The sequence below is a fragment of the Haliotis asinina genome, chromosome 9, assembly GCF_037392515.1.
Source record: "Haliotis asinina isolate JCU_RB_2024 chromosome 9, JCU_Hal_asi_v2, whole genome shotgun sequence".
NCBI classification, from domain to species: Eukaryota; Metazoa; Mollusca; class Gastropoda; order Lepetellida; family Haliotidae; genus Haliotis; species Haliotis asinina.
The window spans coordinates 51,024,569-51,046,804 of NC_090288.1; the positions used below are offsets into that span (position 1 = coordinate 51,024,569).

Consider the following 22,236-nt stretch of genomic DNA (forward strand, 5'->3'; position numbering starts at 1 on the left):
GCTCTGCCATCATGTCATTTTTATTGAATATTACACAATTGTTGATTCCGTCCATATTGGAACATGGTATGTTAATCAGTATTAAATAGCGATGATAAGAAGTAATCTTCACGCAAAGCTGGGTGTATCATCCCCCACCGAAGGCATTCGTCATAACATTCATCATCCCCCACCGAAGGCATTCGTCATAACATTTAGGCACATGGCGAGTCAACTGTTCTTGAGTTGCCTTGCATATATATAGGGTCTTTTGTGTGGGGCCCATTTCTGGTTTCCCCCGCCGTGATATTGCTGGAATATTGCTACTAGCGACGTAAAAGCAAACTCACTCACTTTTTGTACATTTCCACCAGGATTTGTTCTTTCGACTTGCATGTTTACGGTAATGTGTATTTCAAATACTATTTTCAAACAGCCTTATTAATATCCATGCTGCAAATGTGAACGGTCATGGATACAAACATACATACTTACACCGAGTTTCTTCATCTCATGTAGCTGGAGAAGGAAACAGAATTATATACATTTCTTTTAAATAATGACATTTATACAAATGATACATTCTGTAATCCACTAGTATACCAGCGGAAGCTGTCAAAACCGGCATCTGTCAAATCCGACACATGTCATCGTATCCCAGATCCCTAGATTCATGCTGATACTGCTGATCACTGGATTATCTGGCCCGGAGACGATTATTTACCGACCGCCGCAAATGGCTGGAATATTCCTGAGTGCGGCATTAACCTGTCTGACAAACACACAAATTATGTCGATGAAACACATACTAAATGGACCTGTTTGTTTTGGTGGGTGCCCGTTGATACGAATCCAGGCTTGAAAAGAAAAACAATTCGGCGCCCAAGTCTAGTAACATCAGCTAGACGAAGGTACCTGCTCGTGACATAACAGACATAGAGCAATTCACCTTTCTTCAGTGAAAATGTTTCCATGTGTTGTATTGGTGAATAAATCGGCGACAGGCCTTCAGTTGATTTATGAATATACATATTTCAACGAACTATGAAGGAATCAGTTTGAAAATAACTCACAGAGAGCCCTATCTCTGTTTGTCAGGTTATAGAGAAAAACGTGATAGGGAAAAAAGTGTGAACATCACGCCCAAACACATCCACAATGGCACAAAGAATAGAATCTTCAAAGTCTGTGACAACAGTAACTACATTCAGTTCCGGACTCATTAAAATATAGCGTATATAAAGTGAATAACTGGAGAACACGATGTACGTTTTATAATAATTTTTTACCTATGACTGTTTCCCGATCTTGAATACCATTTAAAAGAACACTAAAAGGTAGATGGCACCTCAAGTATCAGTACTATAGAAGAATGCGAGTTGTGAGAAACGAACTCAAGAATCAAACCGTAAATCTGTTGACGACGAACGAAAACACTTGTTGTATATCATGTATGTGTTTAGAGTTACCTCCCCTGAAAGTTACTCCACTCGCATGCGAGGTAAGATTGTAGTGTTTGTTTTCACTGTTTATTTTCCATCGGTAGTACATGCACAGTTTCTGACAGCTGTGGAAATATTACTTCCGCTACTGTTGGAGTTATTGGCATGTGCCTGCAAGTATTCACTCGGTGACACAGCAGTAACTGGTGACTCGGTATTCACTGTTTCAGTCTACCACAGTAGTCTGAGTAGAGATTGGACTTTGCCTGTTTGCTGTCACTGTGTCAGCATGTTTAGCATAAAATGTTCACTGATAATTTAACCTCTACCATTTTCCACTGATTTAAAATTGACACCTATCTCACTTGCAGGTGTTAGCAACATTATCAAATCGAAGATGATGTCTAAATCAACATAGCTTTTCTAAATGAGATTTCGTCTTTTGACTGCAAAAAAAATGTTTTTATAAAATGGAAACATTCGTGTTTGAAGTGCTTTTAGACAGAATTGATTTTAACTTTGTTTTACTATTTATAATAACCAAAATCTGATCAGTATTTAGAGGGATAAACCTAGGAAATTTCTTCTTTTTTGGGGGGTGGGGTGGGGCAGTGCCCCACCTGGCATATTTAAAGGGGCACTGATCCAGAGCAATTTCTGTGGCCTAATGTACAAATTGTTTATATCTCCCTTGAGTACCCGGATAATATCCCAAAAGTCTTGACTGGTTCATGTCCTCTGCTGTGCCAGCAGAATGCACAATTTGTAGTACAAGTATAGGTTGGTAAAATGTAAGTATCTTTTTTGCTTGGTAATCTTTCCATCTTCATTAGGTAAGACTTCTGCCCATATCCCTTCGAAATTTTGATGATGAGGGAAAAATATCTTTGAGTGGCATGGTTATGTTTTTAAGTATGTTCAGATTCAATTACAGAAATGAGTTAAAACTCATCCTTTTCAGATGAGGAATACCCAGCTAACAAAAGTATGTTTTGAGGACGTTGTCTCAACGTTACGTTTACGTCCCCAGAACGTCAGCATATAACGTCCCCCTTACGTCTTTTTTGTGGAGTCGAAAACACGTCCTCACAACGTTGTTTTCTACGTTCACACGACCCCAAAATAACGTCCCCGCGACGTCATAAACATGACATCACAACGTTATTTTCTACGTTCACACGACCCAAAAATAACGTCCTCGTGACGTCATAAACATAACGTTGTCACAACGTTATTTATAGTTTTTTTGGGTATATACGTACTCAGAACTTATAGTAGTCTGAGTATAGAATATTTGTATTAGGTTTCTGGGTTGTTGTCACCATGATCATAACAATATCCAGGGCTAAAAGTCATAGTTTCCGTTGTTTTTGTTAGATTCAAATTACGAATGCTGAGAAAAGGTCAAGTGATCAACAGTTTGAAAACATATTTCGGCAATTATAAATGTGTGGTTTGGATTTTTCGAAACTGTCTACTTTGAGCCCTGGTTACAAATAACACAGATGCTTCTTTTGTTTACACTGAACCATTTATTCCAGTATAATACATTGCTAAGAAACGTTTCATTCTAGACTTGCACTTCCTCATCTTCCACAGCGGCAGCGTGCATCTGAAAAAAAAGAATAGTTATCTTTAAGACTTAATAATTTTCAAAATCACAAGATTAGAACATGCCGTTACATTTTAACACCCAGAATGCCAAGGTTTTTTTGTTGTTTTTGTTGTTGTCTGCGTGCGGCTATAAAATTACACAGAAAATGTACAAATCATTTTCATTAATATTATCAGTTTTACTTATAAGTTTGAATTAAATCGCTGTTTATTAGCCTGTTCATATGAAACTGCAGTATTTTCCCCCAGCGTATTGAATATTGTACATCACAGGAACTAAAGCGCATGTTGCAGTAATGGCTACCTGTGATCCTCCAACAGTTGTGTAGAGGCTTAAACTGTGATAGATCCTATAGTACACTCACTGAGTCAATTTCCCGTGTAAATATTCAAACAATCAAAAGCTCTCAATGAAACGCATACCATATATCCACATATGATATGATGATGAACAAGGATATATGAAGATACTGAAATGTTTCATGAAAAAGTATCTGAACGAAAAATATAAATCACAATGCTGAAAGTGCAGTCGGAATGATATGGCCATTGTGTTTACTCTTCTTCAACCGAGCTTCACCTCCAAAAAATTGCCTAACATGTGCAACGATGTTTACGTGTGACATCACTATCGAGGGCCGATTTCCTTCAAAATGGCGGCCACGCTGACGTGGGTACACAGGATTTTGCGAGCACTCTTTCCTTGATGTAGGGATGTTTTGTACATAAAAGTGAGATGTAAGTAATCAGAATTATTCTGACTATCTGTGTATTGGTATATGTTTTTTATGGTTTACATTGTAAATGACGGTAGAAGCCAGAAATGCCGATAATTATAGCTGTCGTTCTGACACGACAGGGTTTTTTTTGAATTATCAAATGATTGCATCGTATCTGTTTTTAATTTGCTATTTCCTGCTACGATGCTCTTCCCCTGAATATTCAAAGCGTATTGAGCCATTGTAAGCATTGACTAGACGGCTAGATGTCTGAAAATTTCCGAAAATGCTACGTGGTGTAAAATCGGAATTTTCTTGGTTTTCATTTCAAACAAGCGTAGTCTTTCGAGCACAGCTTTCGTTTTCATGCCCAGTATCTTTCGTTTCGTTTTATCCAGACCCTTGGTATTGGTGACAAAGCCCATTTGTAATTTGATTCTAAGATATATGGGGAAATCAATGATGCATTTGTCGCAGATGACAATGGAATATACATGATGAAATAGGCGTCTCAATACCGGTCTTAGCGAAACGTGATTTTGTAAACACTATCCAATATGGCGGAAAGCGGATTTTGGCGTTCGTGTGTGTTTTCGAAAACATCCCAACTGATTGTGGGTTCAGCGGCGACGTTTCAGAATTATCATTACTGGTTTCATGAAAACTTGATATTAGTGATTTCTTATTTTTGAAATTCAATACTCCCAGTAATTATCCGATTTTCGCATTTCAAAACAGCAAATAACGAATCGCGAAAAGCAACATTTGCGATGAAGACAGTTTTGAGGGGTTAAGCAATAGTGCATGGTATCAAGAAACAGGAAATTTTCCACAGAATTCACAACTGAGAAGTACATTTGTGTACGTGATATATTTAGAGTTTTATTGGACTTCAAAGTGAAGATTCAAGAGGAATGACATAGATCTATGTGTCCCTGTGGCATCCAGGGGGTTAATGCTATAATGGATGTGCTCCCTATATACATGTTTTGCCTGTTTTGTTATAATAGTGTGAGCAGTGAAATGTCTTTACCGTAGATAGATTATTTCCTTAATAAATATCGATATTTCAGTATTAGTGATAATATATTCATCTATCAACCTTCATCATATCATAACCCCAGTAAATTTTCGGACAACTACGGCAAGAGAAGCTTATGAGAAAATATAACCACTTGGGTGGGGAGAGGGAGGGGAATGGTATTTCACAAGGCAGAAATGTCCTCTTATCTAGACTTGCCTCTTTGAAGGATAGAATTACATCCATGGGCCTAGCCCGCCGTACAGCCTTGGAGCATGCGACAGTTATGCCTACGTTTATAACACTTGTGTGACAAGTAACGGTTTCAAATGTGGTATACTACACTCAATATAACAATATTTATGTAAATATTATTCAAACAAACAAACTCTCAAAGAATAAAATTGCTTACCCTGAATGCACGTATTATATGGTATGTAAACACTACTCAGTATCCAAAATGGCGGAAATTTTAAACGCACTTGGTGCTAGCATGTATTTTCGAAAACATCCAAACCGTTTCTAGGTTCATCAGCAAAGTTTCAGAATTATCATTGGTGATTTCATGCAAAACTGATGTCAGTGATCATTAATATGCTATTTAGAAATTCAGAACTCCGAGTATTTATCCGATGTTTACAGTTCAAAACATACATCAAATGACACTGTGAATTTCGGATTTGTGTAAAAAGTAGGACAAGTAAATAGATCTAATCAAGAGTCAGTTTCATTATTCTTAATGAGTACGTTCTGAATTGATACATATAATTTACTAATCTAAACAAAACAATAAGCAAAATACTCACTGTTATGGCGATGAGCCCGTTTTAAAAGTGAGGAACAGACACAGAACCCTGTACACGTAGGACTGGGAGCCGCGCGAGAAGTGTGATGTCAGCGAGCGGGAAAGTACTCGCATAGGCAATGACGTCACATGAAGAAGTCATGTGCAATGTGCCTCAATTTGGACCTTGTGGGATAAAAGATCTAGAAGGAAACATGTTTCATAACTTCCCTGAAATGAGTGAAGTCAAGAGCACAACAATAAGTGTATAATATAATAATAAATTGTATGAAACAAAAATAAGGTAAATACTATGAATAAACTTCATTATCTACTGAAGAGATACATCTATATGGTAATTTAAAAAATAATATCACATGCTTCGACCCTGTTAAATATGATATTCCATCAAGTAAGCTCCGGGATGAGGAGAATAAGATTTCCAACGGGTCAGTGCTGGCAAGCCGTGGACAGAACGTCCTCACAACGTTATACGAACGTTGCATCTTGGTCTCAAATACACGCTGTTAGGATGTCCTGGTTACGTAAAGTGTAACGTTGTGACAACGTCTGTAAATGACATTCTCATAACCTTCAAACGTGAAGTTATATATTTGTTTCAGTTGAACGCATTTAACAAAGCAAACAAACAAATTTATTCAAATGTTGTTCTAGATTCAATATCGTCTTGATAACTTATTAGATGGTCAACTGCAAATACAAACGCCTTCTAACAGGTCAAGTAAACAAAATATATGAAACGAACGTCCTCACAACGTTACGAGTACGTTACACCAAAGTATGAAAAAATACGTTGCAATGACGTAGCGAGAACGTAATGTGTAACGCTGTGGCAAGGTTGTGATATGACGTTATCCTAGGACGTTATTAGACGTCATTTCCCGACGTAACCAAACCCTGACGTAAACATAACGTTGTGGGAACGTCGCGTGTTAGCTGGGTATATATTAAGGTGATATGATTTTGCTGAAATGAAATTTTAAGCGGCATACGGGTGGAAGTCTTTACAAATTACTGAGCTGTTTGTTAAAGTAATGAAACAGAATTATTTAGCTATCCATTTATGTGTCCAGCCTGTTCACTGCGGCTGATCTCATTTCTATGTATTGTGGCAGAAGGGAATCATGGCAGTATAAATATATGTTTTCTCAGAACTAACTGTAGCAGTAGTTTAGGGAATGGTAGTACGAGACCGCAAAGCAAATAATAATGATAAAATATGAAGGAAGGTTGAGGAACAGCTGCATTTGAGCATATTTTAAGAGACACTCCTCGGTTGCGATGCAATACCTTTGGACTCAAGCCCCAGACAAAGGTAGCCCCAATTAAAGACCTGAGGCACACAGGCATAGAATGATGGGAACCAAGCTATTTCGTGAAGTCAACGCCGAGATCTGATTGGGTCATTTGTCCATTTGGAAAGTGAAGAGGAAATACCACATATCGCATGTCCGATACACACGAATTCGGGGCGAGCCAAACATGGCAGAAGTCTTCATGACCCTGCTGGAGAAGTGTCCCCACGTCTTGCTTTCCGACCAGGAGAAACAAATCCTGGAGCAATCGGGCCACACCTTCTATAAGCATTACCAGATCCCTCGCCAATTCCTCAAACTCCACTTGCTGTACTTTCAAGAGTTCGTAGAAGACAACAAACAGTCGATTTAGTCTACATCTATCCACCCAACCAATTTCGGGCAAACTCGGAGTTGTTCTGTCCAACAACTACTGCCTGGAACCTAAGGAGAGACACTACCACTTTGGAATTCCCCACCGTCTTCGATGCTGACAACTCGACTTGCAAGTGTGGCGCCATCGACCACTGCGTTGTCAGCGTTCTGTGGCGAAACAAAGACATGGACTACACACCCAGGAACGCCTCCCACTGGAGGTTCCGGAAGAAATCAAGATCCCTGACTGCATCCAGAACATAGACAACCAGTATGACAGTGCATGCGCTTTCAGGTGCATTTGACACAAACTCCTTGACAGATTGGTGGACAAATGTCCCTGCAAGAAGAAAGATTTTTGTACCTTCTGACAGCTAGTGGGGAAAGCAGAACCACCACATGATATTGGAATAGCATTTGGCACACACTGTTGCCCAACTATGGTGAACCCAAGGACATAGAAGCAGCAGCCCCTCTGTGCAACGAACACTGAAAAGCCGTGGACGTTCAAGCAGGAATCTACACATGCAGAAAGTTTGCTGTAGCGAAATGGGAAGGGAAGAACAGACTGTTGAACCGACTGTTGCTGCTACTTGACTCCCTGACAATTGGTGGAGAAACGATTCTGGTGTACGGCTCCAGTGTACAAGAAACGGTTCAAGCTGGCAGCAGAATAGAACATCTCTGATTGGTGGGTGTACAATTCGTGTGCAGGCTTGGCAAAATCTGCCATTCGCCCGTATTGGAAGAGAAAGATAAATGGGAAGTGGAGTTGCAGTTCCCCGAGTCCATGTGGTGTTGGTTTCCATGTTTGGTTGCATATTTGGGCGTCTTCTCGCCTACCTTTCATATGACTGGTATGTGCGCCTGTGTGCTGTGGTGCTTCCATAGAAGCGCAGTGGCCATTGAAAGTTAGACCAATCTTTGCATTGTTTCCACCATTCACGCCACCTTTTGGATATCGGAATGGTTCTCTTCTTCTTCCTCCTGCTGCTCTTCTTCATTGTCATCGTCGTCGTCCAGTCTAGACAAGATGTCTGCCAACATATTCGTGGTTTGCTTCACATGAGTCTCGATCTTCCCGTTGCAGTTGTAGAAGTCCTGGACGGCCGGCAAAGTATGACAATGTACTGCCACTTTTGACCTGTCTCGAGTTACTGTTTGCCGCGACAACGGTTCAACGACTGTTACTTCTGATGCTTCTTCTTCTTTGGTGGAGGGCGGCACGATTTCCTCAGTCCGCTCTCACCATATGTTGTAAAGTTTTTCAATCCGATACCAAAATGCCTTTTGAACTCAGCTGCTAGCAACACACCTTGAAGTGCATGTATTTCTTGGACTTGGTCTTTCGACAGTTCTCTCTTTGGAGAGATGTTGGATTTTCTCCTGTATATCTTCCATACTTCCTATATGTCTGTATGGAATTACTAGTTTTAGAAAGCCCTGTTTTTCCTACATCCAACTGTGGGAAACCCATAAAATACGGACACAATCCCAGGAATTGTTGGATTTTATTACAATTTGCTTGTTTTTGCCCCAATTTGCTTCGAGTTTGCTTGTTTTTGCTACAGTTTTCTTGGAATTTGCTTGTTGTTGCTGCTCCAAGCAACTTGTAGCAAAAACAAGCAAACCTCCAACCGAATTATAGCATTGCTATAGCATTGCTACTGTTTGCTTGTTGGAAAAACAAGCAAAATCCAAGCAAGAGTTCAGTCGAGATAGATAAAAAGTGACATTACCCAGTCACACTTTGTGCGTCCAGGACTTCTACAACAGCATGAGGAAGATCGAGACTTGTACGAAGCAAACCTCGAATATGCTGGTAGATGTCTTGTCTAGACTGGACGATGACAAAGAGGGCCAGCAGGATTGCTATGATATTTATGCTTTTTTTCCTTTGAGGTCCCATAACCCCCATTTCCTATACTACTGTAACACTTATCGCAATTTTAGAATTTCTCACGTCATTCATGTAGTAACCTCGAATAATTGATTGTGTGACTAGTGGAGTGTTATTTTCACAAATTACAATAGATTAAAAGGGAATGAAACATTTAATGCCTTTTTTGAACTTGAACTTACTGTTAAATAGATCATTGTGACATCCCCCAATTAGGTATAACACTTCATAATTTTTTCTTTATAATTTTCTCTTACATTACTTACTACTGAGAAATTTCTTTTGCTGTCAAATACTTTGGGGAAAAATATTGTAACTGCACGTGTGAAAAGGCGATAACTGTTATGTGTCCATAACATTTTGCTAGTCAGTATATGACAGACTGGAATCATAGGTCATGATAGGAACCACCTAACCCGCTCAGCTACCGCAACTTCCTTAAGTGACTGAACAGGTTAGACAGATGACTTTGTGTACTGGCAATTGGGTGTCTGACTCTGAGGGTGTGGGTTCAAATCCCAGATAGGACTGAACCAAACAAAGGTGCTAGAATCTATACTTTATTGAGAAACAGTATCCCCAAATATAACATATTTTACATTTGACCACTTTCTAAATGGCACAGTGTCTTCATAACTGTTAGGAGAGTTTGCCCTGATGCAGAAAACCTGCGTATTTGATGCACAAATTATCTCAAATACGCGGTGAATTTAAAAGATGGCGTAATTGTTGACACAATGCAGTTGGGCCTTAAGTTCAGATAATCAAAGCTTGTAATTTGCTGTTGTTTAAAACTACTTAATTTATAGTTTGCCAGTTAACTGCTCAGTGCTTATTAAATACCTGAGCAGGTTTATCTTGTTTCTTATCATTATTAGACAATCCCAGTTCCATACTAAAGTTGACTCCCAAAAACATGTCCATGACTCCCTCTCATGATACCAGGGAGTCATGATGACTCCTAAAATTTCATGTCTAGAGCAAACACTGTTTTAGATGTTATGTAACTTGTTATATTTATATTATATAGCATGATAAGGAGAACTAGTAACAGAGAGTTGGCCTGATAAAGTAGATCTAAAACCAGACCACAGTTTATCCGTGTCAGTCTGCATGCCCCACAGTTAGTGCAAAGTACAAGGTCGCTGGGGAAATACAATATTTGGTCACGTTCACCGCTTCTATCACTGGTGAACAAATCTGCGTGTTACCTTTGTTATATGGTAGGTTGTGTATATTCTGATAAAATATGAAGTAGTTGAAATATATGGGTGTTTGTTTAGTAGAGGTATCAGGTGATCACACATGCTGTACAAGTGGATGTTGGTATATTTGTTGCAGATGAAGCATACAGCTGACAAGTAGAAGGCTGTGTTTTGAAAAACTGACTTGTTGCTTGTTGAAATGGCTGAGCGTCTTCAGACTGTGATTGGTCATGTGACAGGTTCTCGGAAAATTGTATCCTTTCAGTTTGTGTTTATTCATTGATGCAGAGGTACAAATAAGCTGCATACCTGTCTACATTATGCAAATATTCATGTGAAAACTCTATTCCTATGAAGTCTGTTGTGTACAGCTATACTTGGATTTTTGTAAATCCTCAACAAATGTGATCATTCATGTGTACAAACAAAAATGTTCAGCAAACCTACTAGAATTTGAAGTAAGCAAACCCATGTGCTACAGATAGAGCTTACTGAGGATAGATAGAAATGAGAATAACTGAAGTTTATTGTGAGCTTCTGTTTCAGGACATGAACTTTCTATCTTTTCTATTACAGATCAAATATAAATAACATTTATACTTTCTTATATTTTTACAATTATTTTGAAAAAGGCGAAATACCAAATTGAGTTTGAGTGAGGTGAGTACAATGTATTTGGTTACCCAAATTGAAATTAGGATACCTAAACGAAATGAACACCAGCAAGTACATAACACATTGACCCAAAATGTTAATTATAGGTCTGCAGATACAATCATCTGTTGTACTGTACTCTAGGACTCGAACTGAGGATTCAATGCCCATTCTAGCAGAGTGTACCTGTAGTGTAGGCATAGCAAAACAAGCAGACCTGTTGATAACAATGGCCGCATCCAGTCCAGAACATTTATAGAGGCTCAAAATTGGCATGTTTTTGAAGTGATGAGTCAACAGTCAGAAAAAAAATGGTTGTAGGAAATTAAAGCAGGTGGTTTAAGGTTTTCATTGATTTTATAGTTTTATTTGATGTGTATTGCGATGGAAATAGTGGTTTTGTCAGTCTGTATCATTCTTCCAGTGGAGTACCATTCATATTTTCACCAATATTGTTCATTCTTCTCTGTCTTTGTAATCTATAATTCATTTTTATTTTTGAACACAGAAACAACATCCTCTAGCTAATTGTTTATTTAACTGATTTATGACTAATCTTCTTATTATTTGTGTTATTGTGTTATTTGTGTGATACAAACAATAATCTAAGCAGTGTATCCATGGTGATGGGATGACACGAGAAACTTGCATATACAGATTTTTAAATATACTGTCAATTAAATGCTTTCTATTTTTGACACTGAATCATATTTTTTTATATTCTTTCATTATTTAGTTCTTTCATTACCTAGGTACTGTCGGAAAAAATATTTTCCATGATTTTCTCTACTTTATGTAGCTAATATGCGTGTGAAATAGATGTAAAACTAGGTTAATCCTAACTAGACTTTCAGTAGTAGGGAGATACCGATCGTGTAAAAAGGACTTCACTGAGGAAAGATTAGTGCAGAAATGAGCACTGAAGATTTATTAAAATTCCAGACCAACTTACTCATATTTGGAACAGACCATGGCTCTATGCAAATTAGTATGCGATGCTATTGTATGACAAAGGACAGATTTTAAATGCCAGTTTTGAACTTCTTTGATAGGCATTCTAGAAGTTGAGCAGATGAAGAATGAGGACTATGATTTATGGATTTACAACTTCTTTTATTCAGTGAGTGCCACGTTTCGACATACATACTAATGTCATTGTCAAGCAAATGGTACAGGGTAATGAATTGTGGAGGAATATATACATGAATTGTTGTTACAATGAATGAGAAGAGGATGAATTGTTTATACAATTAATGGGGTAGATGTACACAAGCTGATGGGAAGCCAGAAGTTAATAAGAAGTAGGGTATAGGAGTTTGGAAGCCAGTAGAGTGTGGTAATAACAAAGTGGATGAAGTACAGAGTTATTTGATGATTTGCTTGTCTCTATGTCGAAACGTCGCACTCACTGAATAAAAGAAGTTGTATATCCATAAATCATAGTCCTCATTCTTCGCCAGTTTTGAAATTAGTTTCATTTTAAATGACAGCTGACATTAAAATGATGATTTGCATGTTGAAACTTTTAAGACTGTAGCTACCATGGTGCCTCACTATCACTATGAAAAGAAACAAATAGGAAGGGTCATCTTGAAAGCAAAACCAGAATGGACGAAACAGCTCAGATATTATAATCCCAGAAGGGAATTAAAATAGGGAAGTACAAAGCATGTCTTAATTTTATAACATATACAGCAGTATCCAGTTCTGTCGATCTTCGGGTGGTCATGCCACCTATAAATTTTGAAACATTTAATACAATGCTTTTCTGTGGGTATCAGGTATCATACTCTTTCGCATATCTTAACATAACCTACGTGAAAGAAAGACTTGTATCAAAAGATGAGACATATTCAACACACAAGCATAGAATGTCTTTGAAATGACTCCTTGTGCCAGTAGGCAGTGTCCCGTTATCATACCTGGCTGAGCGACTTAATTGCCATCTATAGTCTGATCTCTAGTTTTCAGCAGCTAGTTGCATTTTTTAAGGTTTTGCACAAGTAAACATGCTTTTCTAGATATCCTCTTACGCATTCCAGTGAATGCCCAGCTAGGTCAGAGTTAGTTATTTTAACATATCAATTGGCATTTGTGTAAATTTGAGGGATACAGAGTAACAGTCAAAAACAGTTTTTTCTATTTCTGACAGTACTTTAGTGTGGTGGTCAGACTTGGTGACTTAGCAATATGTATCTGTTCTCAGGATCTAGTTGTCAGACTCGATGCCTTAGATTTGAGGTGTCCTCATATTCCATGTCACTAATGTCTCTAAGATGAGTATATGTCCTGTCACATGTTTGCAGCTGGCTACAAATCTCAGGGTCTGGTTGTCAAGGTCGTTGCCTTAGATTGGAGATCCTCATTTCAGGAGGTGATTGGGTAGTCTAGTGGTTAAAGCGTTCGCTCGTCAAGCCAAAGAACCAGGTTTGATTCCCCACGAGTACAATATGTGACGCTGGTTTCCCCAGACATGATTTTGCTGGAATATTGCTAAAAGCGGCATAAAACCATGCAGGGGCCTGGATCATTGTGATTTCAGTCAGTGGTATGGCCAGACAAGCAAACAGCTGTACATTGTTTAAAATTTTCTTGTAAAGGTTTCAATATGTTTTCCTGAGCTTGTGCAGAAGTTTGAGCCTGTGTCGGGGCTGCAGACTGATGGAGGTGAGGGCCTCGAGCTGACATACAACAACCCTGTTCTCTCGCTGGAACAACGGCAGTTCTATGAGGAGAATGGTTACCTGGTCATCAAGAAGCTGGTAGCTCAGAAGGACTTGGACAGATACCGGTAAGCTGTATGTGTCACCACAAAAAACTGCAACAAGAAGAATCCAGTGTGTTGTGAACCTCAGCCATAACAACACCTAGTGTTGGGATTCAGAAACCAAATCCACAGTCGATTACCGTAGGAATTGTGGTGAACGATTATTGATTACAATCAAAATGTATATATTTTTAATGTAATCACCAATTTTAAGGGGTTTTCTCAATTTTGTTCTAATTAGTGGGGTTTTGTTATACCTAATACTGGCTGCAATGAAATGCACACATGCAAGAAAGACGCTGGAATTGTAATTATACACTAAACATGATGACAGTGGTTGAAGTTTTACAATGTGCTGTTGAGAGTATGCTCATTCATGAATATTCATCAAAGTTTATGGTTAGCTTACTTCATTAAAACAACCAAATTCTGGTTAATCGAAAATTTGCTGTTTACATTATATAATCATTTTTAATCCTTCTTTTGATTGATTTTCGATTAGTTTCAATCATTGGAATGCCACAACCAACACCCTGTTCTGCCGGTTCAAACCCTTTATTGTCATCCTTTGATCCTTTGTATTTCACTAACATGATGACTATATCACTCACTCACTATAGTCACTTAATCAATTAGTCACTTATGTGCTCATTTGGTCTGTCACTCACTTATTCCCAAAGTTGCTTGCCCGATTACTCGCTTGCATGCTCTCGCTTTTTCACTCACTCTGTTTGTGGCCCGCTTGCTCTCTGTCACTCTACTAGTCACTCACTCACTCTTTTAGTCACCCACCTGCTTGCAATCACTTTCTCACTCACTTACTCAATATCACTCATTCACTCACTCACTCAGCATTACACACCTCTCTACTGTGTACCTGTAGGGCAAGATTTGAGAAGATATGCAAGAGAGAAGTAAAGGTTCCACAGCTTGTCATCATGAGGGATGTCAGCATCGCCAAGTCGGAGTTTGTGCCTGGAGAGCAAGCCATCACTAAAATACAGGATTTTATGAATGATGAAGTTCTCTTTGACTACTGCTGCCTTCCTCAAGTGAGATATTTAACCTTTGGCACTATTAATTTTGATGTAGATTGCATGTAGGTAATTTTAACAAATTGAAGTCTCTTATTGTCCCCCCCCCCCCAGTTTTTGCTGTGTGCTCATGTCACATGGTATAATGGTAGGAGTTTAAGGGTATTCAAGGTGGAGTAGGTTCCTGTACTGCTATGCCTATTCAGGGTGCAGGTCCCAGTACTCCTATGCCTATTCAGGGTAGAGTAGGTCCTTATGCTCATTTGCCTTTTCATGGTGGAGTATGTTCCATGTACTCCTGTGCCTAGTCAAGATGGAGCAAGTCCCATGTACTGTGCCTATTCAATCTGAAATAGGTCTCTACACTCCTACGCCTATTTAGGGTAGGCTCCCAGTATTCCAGCAGGTATTCAAGGTGGAATGGGGTACTAGTACCCTCTTCTTGTTAACATAGCTGAGCGATCTATATGCCTTTGCCAGATGTCTATGCCTCACTTTCTCAACTCGTGTTGAATTGATCCTAGTGTGTAATTCCCTGATTCAATGCATATACTGTATGAGTCAGGGCTCCAGATAATTTTTCAACATGAGAATGTAATTATTTTTTCAGTATTCGAGAACAGGAAAAACGTTAGACTACATTTAGAGTACTGAATGGAATTTGATGTTCTAGCAGTAATCTTGAGTTTCATTTCATATATGCACCACAACATTGCAAGGCTTGTGCAAACAGGCCAATAACAATAAAACAATACTTTTTCTGATAAATACATTTGTAAATGATTCTAAAACTGTACACCATTGCTGTGATGTGTATCTGCCATGTTTTATAAATTATTTCCTACCGTATGAATCATGCATATTTATTATCCATACACATGCTGATACAGCCTATATCTGGAGCCCTGTGTATATACTGAGGGAAAAAAATAAGGGATCACATGAAAGCACAAGTGTTCCCTTATTTTTTTTCATTTTTTTACAAGGTGTGCGATATAAAGCTTGTGAAGAAACGTGAAAAAAAATAAAGGAACACTACATGTGATCCCGTAATTTTTTCCCTCAGTATTTATAATCTTACGTACTGTGGGACTGGTTGCAGGTGGTGGACTACGTACAGTGTTTCACTGGCCCTAATGTCATGGCCATGCACACCATGCTAATCAACAAACCCCCAGACCCAGGTACACCTTCATCAGACCAGCTCCTTGTCTCGCCTAGTGCTTGTAAAATATGTGTGGTCCAACAAGAAGAGCACCTTTATTCAGTACATTTGTAACCTTTTTAATATGTAACTGTGTGTCAATATTTTCTTGATCTATTCTGAGAAATAAATTTGATTAACTACTTTTTTGATATATTTACAAAACTGTTATGATTCAGAAAGTAAGATCGATTCTATTTCTGTTTTGAATGAAACTTTCATGTCTTGATTTCAATGGCCCAAGTAATACTTTTGAACAGAATTTAACTTGAATTAATACTTAGAGCTTCATGTACCAATCATAAAATATAAGGATTCATGGATATTTTGAGATAGCAGCATTTTTATCCAGGCAAAAAGTCATCACGGCACCCCATGCACCAGGACTTGTACTACTTCCCCTTCAGACCAGCCAAAAGAATTGTGTGTTCCTGGACAGCTATGGAACCAGTGAACAGACAAAATGGCTGCCTTGTAGTTCTGCCGGGCAGCCACAAGGGGGAGCTGCTGGAACATGGTTACCCTGAGTGGGAGGTGGGTGATGTGTCTTGTGCACCACTTACTGCAGGTTCAGTGAAAGGTCACATGCAACGTAAAACACAACTTTGCAGATTCTGATACCTTTTGGTATGCACCTACCGAAACAAATCATCAAAAATGCCAATTCAACCTATAAAGTTGAAAAAAAATGCGATGAAGAAAAGCCAGTGAAATCAGAGTTCAAGCGATTCACAAATTTTCCCCAGCTCTGAGGGGAAAGAGTGGTTTCAACAGCTATGCTATGCTGTGCTCGTAACGCATGTGCAGTGAATAGGTTTGCGGAGCTTGAAACAGTATGCCTGCAAGAAGTATGAGATCGTAAGCAGTAGTCTAATCTTCGTTGTGTGCGCAAACAAGAAAATAATCTATTTGTTACATAAAAAAAAACATGTTGATTGTGATCAGCAGACTCTGTCACAGAGAAAACTCAATGTCTGGTTTATTGACATCTATGTGTCTACCTCCCCCTCTACTAATAACAATATGCAATGCATAATTCTAATCACTGACCACATGCAATTTGAAGTTAACACCTATCTGGCTTATACGCCATAAACAAAGAGTCAGCTAGGCATATCGGCAAATGAACCAGTGGCCATTGAAAAGGCTTTGTTACACTTGCGTGCACATGCACCAGCTCTGACTGGGTATTGCGGCTGCTTCGTTTCGAGGGAGGTAAACCCAAGTACAAATTATTGCTCTTCCGTATTCTATGTATGGTGCCGTTCAAGTGAGACATCTGCTCTTATTTATATTCTGTGTATGGTGTATTCCAGTGAGACATCTGTTCATCTGTATTCTATGTATGGTGTTGTTCCATAGAGACATCTGCTGTCATTTATATTCTGTGTATGGTGTATTCAAGTGAGACATCTGTTCATCTGTATTCTGTGTATGGTGTATTCCATAGAGACATCTGCGGTCATTTATGTTCTGTGTATGGTGTATTCAAGTGAGACGTCTGTTCAAATGTATTCTGTGTATGTTGTTTTAGTATATCATCTGTTCATCTGTATTCTATGTATGGTGTTGTTCAAGTGAGACGTCTGCTCTCATCTATATGCTATGTATGGTGTTGTTCCAGTGAGACATGTGCTCTCATTTGTATTGTGTATATGGTGTATTCCAGTGAGACGTCAACTCTCATTTATATTCTGTGTATTGTGTATTGCAGTGAGACATCTGCTCCCATCTGTATTCTATATTTGATCTGTTCCAGGGAGGTGTGAACAAGATGTACCACGGCATCAAGAACTATGACCCCAGCTATCCCAGGGTACACCTAGAGATGGAGGCGGGTGACACAGTCTTTTTCCACCCCATCCTCATTCATGGCTCTGGCACCAACAAGACAAAGGGCTTCCGGAAGGTACAAGATAGACCCCATAGCCCTGGTTATAAACAGATACAATATTATTTTTTTTATAAACAGACTGCCAGACACAGCACTTATTGAAAAGGGCCAGGAATGCATACAGGTGACTCTAGTATGAAGGCTGACAGACTAGGCTGAACACTGACATACTGTTGGGTGAATGCTAAAACTGACAGGTTTTTGGGTGGACACTGATGGACTAAAGTGTGAACACTGACGGGCTTGAGGGTGAACACTGACAGACTCAAGGGTGAACACTGACATACTCAAAGGTGAACACTAACAGGATCTAAGGTGAACACTGACACACACTAGGGTGAGCACTGACACAATCTAGGATAAACACTGACAGACTTTAGAGTGAACACTGACATTAGGATGAACACTGACTCTTGGGTAAATATTGACAAACTCTAGGGTGAACACTGACAGACTCAAGGGTGAACACTAACAGGTTCTAGGGTGAATACTGACACAAGGGTGACAGACTCTAGAGTAAACACTGACAGACTTTATTGTGAACACTGACATTAGGATGAACACTGACACACTCTAGGGTGAACACTGACACACTCTAGGGTGAACACTGACACACTCTAGGTTGAACACTGACAAACTCTAGAGTAAATGCTGACAGACTCTAGGGTGAATACTGACACACTCTAGTGTGAACACTGGTTCTAGAGAGAATACTGACACACTCTAGGGTGAATACTGACACACTCTAGGGTGACCTCTGACACACTGTAGAGTGAACACTGTCACACTTTAGGGTGGACACTGATGGACTCTCAGATGAAGATAGACATAGACTCCTAATTAACTCTGACAAACTGTGACCCCTAAATTAACTCTAACGATGAACACTGACTACTTCTCTTTTCAGTCCATCTCCTGCCATTATGCCTCAGGCAACATGGAGTACATTAATGTAGAGAAAGACCATGTTCAGTCCACCATTGCTGATGAGGTGCTGGACCTAGCTGTGAAGAAAACCGGCCTTGATCGGGACCAGATCAGTTTTGCTGTGAGTGTCGTGTATTTTTATCAATGCAACATCATTGTGATATGTTCTTTTATTGTCACTCATAAAGGTGCAGGTTTGAATTGATCTTCAGCAAACCCATCCTTCTTGTTAGAGATAACTAACTGGATTAAGTGGTCATACTCGCCGGATGATGACACGACATTGGTTCCCATTTGTGCAGATCGATGCTCATTCTGTTGATCACTTCATTGTCTGGTCCAGATTTCATTATTTACAGATTGCTGCACTACACCTATAATCTGGTGGGCATTAAACAGCAAACAAACAAGTCTTTTATCGTCCTGATGCAATGAGACGTTGTCATGCTGTGAATAGTGTTGGTCAGGTCTATAGAGAGTTGTTAACCCTATGAGTGAGTGAGTTTAGTCTGACACAGCACGGCAATATTCCAGCTGTATGGTAGTGGTGTGTAAATAATCGAATCAGGACCAGGCAATCCAATGATCACCAGCATGAGCATCGGTCTACATAATTGGGATGTAATGACACCAAAGTCAATGAACCTTACCGCCTCATCCTTTTAGCTTTTGGCATCAACTGACATTTAGAATCTGAAATGAACATATTTTACAGATGAATAATTGTTCTGCTGCTATAATAATACAGTGACAAGGAACCAATAGACTTTTTTCATTTTCAAAAACTGAAATTGTGGATGTCTCGATTTACCACATATTCCAGATTTGAAAGGGCTTTCTTGGATAAATTTGTTTCAGGGTCTGACTACACTTTAGCAATATTCTTCAGTATCAAAGCAGGATATTCTCAGGTGTCACAGATACCACTGTTGGGAATTAAAGTCGGGTATTTGGTGTGAAAAGTGAAGCTTGAACTACTTGTCTTCCCACCACCTCACTGTGCAGATTGTATGAGTTATGTCCCTTGGACTAGATGTCATTACACATTTGTGACAATTTTCTTTTTATCTTTTCTTAAGGATATCTGGAAGTTCAGAAGTCGCTTGGTGAAAGGAGAAGACTGCAGCACTTGAAGTGGTCGATCCAGACGTGAACAACCCAACACAAATCTTTAAGTCCCTTGTTGATTAGTTCTCGTGTACTTGTACATGGTGCTTGCAATTGCTTAACTTCCTTCCTGTTAATCCCGCTGCTTCCTTGCCATACTGAGATCTCTGGACGTTAACCATACCTTTAATCTTACCTTTATTCCTACACAGACACAGAAATTAAAAATAAGAAATTATTTATAGGACTTGAGTGTGATATTAGACATACACTGATGGCAAGTGAATATGATTATTAGGAGTAATAAGGTATGTTCGTATATATTGTTCTATGAGTCCTTCATTTCAGTCCGGTTCAGTTCAGTAAAGAGATAGGATCATAATGCAGAAATGTGACAAGAGCCAAACCTTACATTGTTTAGAAACACTGAAAAAAATATCCATAATATTTGTTGTTTTTAATAAACAAATTTTTTATGTTATGACTAGATAGAAATGACCGAATTTTTGGATTGCAGTATGCTATACTGAACAGAAGTATACTGCAGCTCTACCAATACCGAGGTATGCTGTGATATGATTCATGTGTGATATAGACTGTAGACCCATAGAAAGATCATGAGAGAGTTATGACTCTCTGTAGGCCCCCAGCTGGGAGAACGGGTCGATTTAGTCTGTCTGTAGACCCATAGAAAGATAATGGGTCTGTTGTGACTGTCTGTAGACCCATAGAAAGATCATAGGGCTGTTTGGACTGTCTGTAGACCCATCATCGTAGGAGAATGGGTCTGTTATGACTATAAACCCACAGTAAGAGCATGGTTTTAGTCTGTCTGTAGACCCATAGTACCTTTATTCATCAGTATCACATACTGGGAAGGTGGAGATGTAAGTTATACTGTTACTTTGAATTTTTAAATCATCTATACCCAAGATAAGGGGATTATGTTTGTTATTTCATGTGTACAAGTTTCTGACTCAAGGCTGTGGATGTACACCATGCCAAAATGACAACCTTAGTTCTTGATAAATACGAACAATGTTCTTGAAAGTATGCATCCTTTTGGTCATGTAAATATGTTTTATATACGTGAAAAGGCATACAATGAGCGTCTCTGTGATCTGTAAATAAATTTATTTGTTGATGAAATGTGTCTTATTGCAAGTACATTGAGAGTATATACATCAAGAACAATACATTCGAAGTGAAAGGAGTCAGCATGGTTTTACACTACTGTTCTCAATATTCAGCAATATTTTGAAGGGTGACACCAGAAATGAGCTTCACACATTGAACCCATGTGGGGAATCAAACCCGGGTCCTCGGTGTTGTGATTGCTTTAACCACGAGGCTACTCCACTGCCCACCAGAGTTAAATGAGTGAGTGAGTTTAGTTTTACTCCACACTCAGCAATAGTCCAGCTATATGGCAGCACTCAGTAAATAGTCGAGTTTGGACCAGACAATCCAGTGATGAATAGCATGAGCAACGACGTGTGCAATTGGGAACCGATGACGTGTCAACAAGCCTGACCACCCGATCCCATTAGATGTCTCTTACTAAAGTATAGGTGCCTTTTATGGCAAGCATGGGTTGCTGAAGGCCTGTTCTACTATGGATCTTCACGGGTCCCCAGAGTTAAATGTCTGATGATGACAGATTAGTGACTAAAACATTGCTCCTCTGGACCATTTGGTTGCAACCCATAAGAAATCATTGCTACAAAAATGTGAAAAGGGCTCCCACTTGGGCCTCTGCTTGAGTAGTGCCATCATGATTACCATTTTCATGTACGTGCATTTCAAGGAAAGGTGAAATGGGGTTATACGTCGTTCTTTTATTTCCCTCATATGACGATGTGCACGTGTGTGTATGTGTGGCTGCTTGTACTAGACCAGACTTAAGCTGGTATTGTAGTGCTCGCTCACTGAAATACCATGCTGCAGTTAAGCATGAATACCCATCTCAGAAACATTATACTGACTCGGAGCCAAACAGTTCTTGTTGTACCCATTAATGCTGAGCTTCAGACACAGACCGAGTTTCATAGTTTAACGTCTTTTGATATGACACACTCAGTGATCGAATCTGTGACAAAAATGAAAGTTGGACAACTATTAGTCTAGACTGTGGGCCTTGTGTACCACTCTGATCAGTGTTAATGAAGTGTAATCTTAATCATGTTTTTTCATCATAAAATTATGGTTAAAATAATTCGCAAAGATTTGAAAGGAAAGTCAAATTTTGGAAAAAATGAGTGAACAATGACAAAGTAGAAGTAAGATATGATTCT

General features: G+C 39.0%; 1 protein-coding gene across 3 annotated transcripts; it reads left to right on the top strand.

The window, feature by feature from the left end:
* Positions 1 to 1,419: 1,419 nt before the first annotated feature.
* Positions 1,420 to 21,091, top strand: LOC137297114 (phytanoyl-CoA dioxygenase, peroxisomal-like). 3 transcript variants are annotated; one of them, XM_067829107.1, is made up of 9 exons: positions 1,420 to 1,480; positions 10,492 to 10,608; positions 13,640 to 13,800; positions 14,660 to 14,828; positions 15,913 to 15,994; positions 16,367 to 16,548; positions 17,774 to 17,923; positions 18,816 to 18,956; positions 19,915 to 21,091. In XM_067829107.1, the coding sequence occupies exons 2-9, from the start codon at positions 10,555 to 10,557 to the stop codon at positions 19,966 to 19,968; spliced, it is 993 nt and encodes a 330-aa protein (XP_067685208.1). In that variant the 5' UTR covers positions 1,420 to 1,480; positions 10,492 to 10,554; the 3' UTR covers positions 19,969 to 21,091. The 3 variants fall into 3 exon arrangements, with proteins under 3 accessions (XP_067685208.1, XP_067685209.1, XP_067685207.1); XM_067829108.1 differs by having other exon boundaries at positions 1,474 to 1,635; XM_067829106.1 differs by lacking the exon at positions 1,420 to 1,480 and adding an exon at positions 10,197 to 10,373.
* The last annotated feature ends 1,145 nt before the right edge of the window (positions 21,092 to 22,236 follow it).

Excerpts from the sequence above, each read along its gene's own strand:
- LOC137297114 (XM_067829107.1), top strand. The coding sequence starts at position 10,555 with ATGGCTGAGCGTCTTCAGACTGTGATTGGTCATGTGACAGGTTCTCGG. Across the intron at positions 15,995-16,366 it reads CAACAAACCCCCAGACCCAG|GCAAAAAGTCATCACGGCAC; the intron begins GTACACCTTCAT and ends ATTTTTATCCAG. Across the intron at positions 16,549-17,773 it reads ATGGTTACCCTGAGTGGGAG|GGAGGTGTGAACAAGATGTA; the intron begins GTGGGTGATGTG and ends GATCTGTTCCAG.